We start from the raw sequence: 5,525 nt of genomic DNA, 5'->3' as shown, positions 1-5,525 counted from the left end.
GTTACTTATCTGTATGCGAATGTCCTGGTATAATCCTTGATCCTTCCAGGTTTCAAATTAACAATAATCACAAATCCACAAGGAAATTGAATGTCCACCGATGATTTGTAAAGTTCCAGGCAATATGAATAAATCCACACAAAGTGTTGTAATAATCCACAGATAAAGTCACAATAGCTCTCCCAATAGAATCTTATATGGCGCTGTACAATTCTTGATATGTCTTATTACAGGTCTCATTACAGTTCTGATTAGCCTTGGGCAGCTGGAGTATATATAGCTTAACCCTAATTCAAGAATATTGGAGAACCTTCTACTTCTAGAAATATCTAACTAAAAGCAGTAAACAAATAAACACACATAACTTTCTGGAAATAGATCATTCTAGATCTCTACTTAAAATCAACATGTTTACAAACATATTTGTTTATACATGATTATATTCTAGAAAGTTCTATAACCTAGACTAATGATATGACCTCTATAGGATGTATTGATAAAAAAAGCTATAGGAGTTATCTCCCTTATCTCATAACTACATGTATTTAGTGTCATACATAACACACCCCTCCTTAAAGAAAAGAAAGTTTTCTTTAAAAGGAAACTTTCTTGACATATCAAGTAATATTTAAATCCTTGATAAAGCATCAGCTAGAATATTGTCTTTCCCTTTGATATGTTTGATGTCAAGATTGTATTCTTGCAAAGTCAAACTCCACCTGAGAATTCTTTGGTTTTTGTTTTTCATTTTCCCAATGAATGTCAAAGGGTTGTGGTCGGTGAAGACCAACACAGGCACAACTGTAGTGCAGAGATACACATCAAATTGGTTCAAGGCCAAAATCAACGCTAAACATTCTTTCTCAATGGTGGAATAATTTCTCTGGTGTTTGTCAAATTTTTTCGAGAAGTATGAAATGAAGAGACGTAAGGTACGATAACAACTGTTATCGTTCCTTCGGGACGAAATGTTAACACGACAACTTTTAGCTATCAACCCGCTTATAACCGCGATTTGAGTAATAAGGAAATCCAACGATATATTTTGCTGAAATTTAGAATGTAAGGTAATCACGGCGTGATCTATCGATTGATATAGTCACCTTAGCTGTGAAAATTCAAAACGACGAGATATTTTGGTGTAAAACCCCCAAAATCGGCATTTTGACCACTGATTTCTGTTTAATCTATCCTAGTAAATAAATTAATAAAGCTGAGAAGCTAGAACTCTACATATAAAAAGTCTTTGTAATTCTGATCAAAACGGTAGTTCTTACTTTTGGAAATGTTATATACAACGGCCACAATATAGCCATGAATAAAGGTGGTATTTCGCAGGTTCTCGGTAAATTTCCACAACAGACGAGATATTTCGGGGTCCCAGGCGCCTTCCTTCTGAGCTATTCTGAACGATTGGACCGGCAAATGTACCATTTAAAATTGAGTGATATTTTTGAAATTTTCTGTAGAAGTGACTAAACATTATAAAATGAGTAAATAATGTATGCACTAATCATCAAATTTATGTTACAAAATGCGCCCAACAAGTGCAACAGTGAAATGAATCTATTTGTACTGTCTCGAACGCACAAAATCATGGCGCAGACTATCGTGCCCCCTATAAGGAATGTGTATTGTTTGTATCCGGTTGAGTAAAAACGTTGAAGCCGCCTTGATGTTCAAGTTAAATCCGGCATTATCATTTATCAGGTAAGTAATTGTTCATTTTACTTGTTATAGACATCAATATCATTATCGGTGGATATCAGATATATTTGATTGTTTTTGTAGGCCTGCATATTGTTAAGCTAGTAGGGGCAATCCATGTAATCTCGGACAGGCATATAAACTCGGACGTTTGGTATTAAAGCACTGTTTCATTCCATATCTTCCTTGTTTTGTTGGTTTTTCGATATTGAATGCAATCGCATGTTCGACCAAGACCAAACCGGAAACGATTTTTAAAAAGGGCGAGACTAAAATCCGGAACCGATACCGGTACAATCGGATTTTTTTCTGACATCACGTGACACCGTGTCTGCATCCCGGGAAAATTCAAGGTGAAAAGCGGTCAACATCGTTTCAGTGCCAGTGATTTGAAGAGTGAACCGAGGCAAGTTAAAATTTCTTATTATATTTAGACCATGTATTTATTGTGTAATAGCATTTAATGTCTGATTCTAACATTTGAAAAAAAAAAAAAAGTTGCATATATATAAAAAAAACACCAAAAAAGAGACTGTCCGAGTTTAAATGACAACTTTTCAATGTAGTCATTTAATTTCGGACACCAATTTAGACCAGACAATTAATATATGTGAGATCTAAATTATTGTTAAATTTTGCAATATAGGATAAAAGAAAACTAGAAGGCATATAGATAATAAAAGTAAAATGCAACATAATATTAAATGTACCAGGAATACATGGATATATATAATATGCATGATCCATTCAGACTAAAACTCTATAAAACAAGAAATAAAAATTAGATGAAATCCTTAGCGCTTTCGTTTCAAATATATTTTGAAGAATGGGTTAAAAACTATACAATAATTACATCATTATATTAATGTGTGTGTAATTGTATATCTTTCTCTTTTAGATGCCTAAGAAAACTAAAACTAAGTCCAGGGGACCTGAAATGAAATACGACAGAACTAATTTACAGCAGGCTGTACAGCAGGTCAAAAGTGGGGCAATGTCCCTAAGAAAGGCAGCGGGAACGTTCAACGTCCCTAGGTCAACGCTGCACGATAGGGTTACAGAAAAGTCTTCGATGGATGCTCATCCTGGCCGAAAGCCTGCCCTTCCTGAATTGATCGAAAACAAAATTGTCCATAGTGTTAAAGAAGCGTCACGACAGGGTATAGGGATTAGTAGAAAACAGTTGTTGGTCAGGACGGGTGATCTCTGCAAAAAATTTAGAGTTACCCCTTTTAAGAAGGCTACACCCTCTAAACAATGGTGGGAAGGTCTCAAAAAAAGGCACCCGGAATTGGCTATTCGAAAGCCAGAGAAGTTGGCTTCCGCCAGAGCGTCAATGCTTAACCCTGTTGTGGTCCAAAAATACATGGACGACTTGGGCCAGGTACTGCAAAATCTAAACTTGACAACCAACCCAGAACAGATTTGGAACTGCGACGAAACCGGGCGCAATTTCGAACATACACCTGTGAGAGTCATCGCAGAGAAGGGCGCGCGCAACGTCGTTGGTAGAACGTCCAATAACAGAACAAATATAACAATCATGGCGTGCGTGAATGCTGAAGGAAGGCACATGTCACCGATGTTCATCGCAAAAGGTAAAACTTCAGCGTCTGTCCATGGTTTTAACACTAGTGCGGCCCCTGAAGGTACCAAATGGGCATGGCAAGAGAATGGCTGGATTACAGACAAAATAGGAGAACAATGGTTCTCTGATGTATTTTTGAAGGAGTGTGGGGAGGCCAGACCTCAATTACTCATCTTGGATGGACACTCATCTCATGAGTCTCTCGCAATTTTGGAACTTGCTAGGGAAAATAATATACACATTTTATGTCTCCCACCCCACACCACCCACATCCTTCAACCGCTAGATCGCTCAGTTTTTGGACCGTTCAGCTCTGCCTATAACACCGCTACGAGTCAATATTTAAGTGAGAACCCATTACATTCTATTAACAAGTGGAGTTTTCCTGGTATTGTAAGTCAAGCGTGGGAAAGGGCATTTAGCCCAGCAAATATCAAAAATGGGTTTCGTGCATGTGGAATATATCCATATAACCCTGAAGCGATATCGTCGGCTTCCTTTGAACCGTCCAAACCTACGGACATGCTGGTATCCACCTCGCTCCACAACACTGCCTCCGCAACCACCTCCTCCCAAAGCACCAACGACACTATGCAGGCTCCTGTCTTGTCTCCTTTGCCAAGCAAACCCATCAACAAAGCCTCTGCTTCTGCTACCATCTCTGTTCCAAGCACTTGTTCTAACACCATGACTGTTCCCGCCTCGTGCTCACATGACGATGCCGTCTCTGCTTTTCCTGGGACTTTATGTGTCAATGAGCAAACTCTATCTGACGAGACACACGAAATCCTATACAATTTGATTGTAGAAAACGTTCCACCAACTGAAGAGGAAACACTGGAAACATTCTGGAATTCAGAAATAGAAAACATGTTTCTTCCACCTAAAATTGTAAAAAATGAAATCGCTAGCAAAAAGAAAAGAAACACATCGCATCGTCTTTTAACTAGCGATGATGTCCTCCTAGAGAAAAGGAATGTTCAAGAAAAAAAAGATGAAAAAGAAAGAAAAAAACTAGAGAGGGAACAAAAGAAATTAAATTCAAAACAGGGAATTTGTAAATGAGATACAATCACATACAGTACTTCATTTAAAGTTATATGTGCCGTAACTGGGCGCAAATTTTGGCATTTTGATTTTTCTTCTTTAATCTATTGAAAATCATAAGCTTTGATTAATTAAGCCGTGAAAATCATTCAAATGGCTTCAAATGCCTTATAAACGTTAGTTACAACACAGAAATTATGTACTGGAAAATTGTTGTTTTTTATGCCTTATGTATATTTAGATGGGAACTTTCCTGCAGAAATCACTTTATAATTACTAATAAATTTGTAAAAATGTAAAATGAAATTGTAGACCACAATTTGGCTTCATGGTCTGGCCGTAGGTACTCATTTCGTTTTACTATAGATGTACATATACTGATTTTTGGTAGTACTGCTAAAAATCATTTTCTGCTCTTATTTATAGTTGTGAAATTGAAACCAATGCATTGAAAGTACTATAATTTTCAAAATGTTAATAACTTTTGTTGATGAATAACATATTAAAAGCTTATCTTGATTCGTGAGTATGAAAAATACGGCACATATAACTTTAAGTGCATTATCTACGTCACTTTACAGGAAATGTGTCATTTTTTATGTTTACTTCAAGTTATAATGAACAAACAATTTGCTGGAAATAAGTCAAAGAATTTTTATTTCAGAGGCATTTATCCAAAATAATTTCATTGGGGCATTTAATTGTCTTGCATGACTTCCCTGCTCACAAAGTACTTGTTCCTTCATAGGATTTTTCCTAGAGCCAAAATAGAAAGAACATATTTAGTATTAATATTATACACAAGTAATTAATAAGCATAATGAGTTGGTACAATTAACCATACATAATAACCTTTATTACGATCATACAATGATTATTATTGAAAAGTACATGTATCTCCGTATGATCCATCCTAGAGTCAAAATAGAAAGAACATATTTAGTGTTATTATTACAATTAATAGGCATAATGGATAAGTACAACTAATCACATATAATAACACAATGTTTTATGATCATGCAAGAAGAAGATTGAAGATTTTTTAAAAAGTTAATTGGTGTCCGAGTTTTTGTGCCGACTGTCCGGGTTTATATTCTTTCAGGTTTCCGTCTTTTGGTTTATTTATTACACATCACTGTACCGACCAACCAATGAAAATCTACGCTGCAAATGTATCTTAAAA

General features: G+C 36.0%; 1 protein-coding gene across 1 annotated transcript in view; it reads left to right on the top strand.

The window, feature by feature from the left end:
* Positions 1 to 1,817: 1,817 nt before the first annotated feature.
* LOC138316071 (uncharacterized) overlaps positions 1,818 to 5,525 on the top strand; it is a 3,732-nt gene continuing 24 nt past the window's right edge. The window contains exon 1 of the mRNA XM_069257553.1: positions 1,818 to 5,525. This exon is cut by the window's right edge and continues 24 nt beyond it. Within this exon, the coding sequence (XP_069113654.1) occupies positions 2,606 to 4,360 (1,755 nt within the window). The 5' untranslated portion in view covers positions 1,818 to 2,605 and the 3' untranslated portion in view covers positions 4,361 to 5,525.

The sequence above is a fragment of the Argopecten irradians genome, chromosome 2, assembly GCF_041381155.1.
Source record: "Argopecten irradians isolate NY chromosome 2, Ai_NY, whole genome shotgun sequence".
NCBI classification, from domain to species: Eukaryota; Metazoa; Mollusca; class Bivalvia; order Pectinida; family Pectinidae; genus Argopecten; species Argopecten irradians.
The sequence above is the reverse complement of the archived record's forward strand: the minus strand, read 5'-3'. Positions and strand labels throughout refer to the sequence as shown.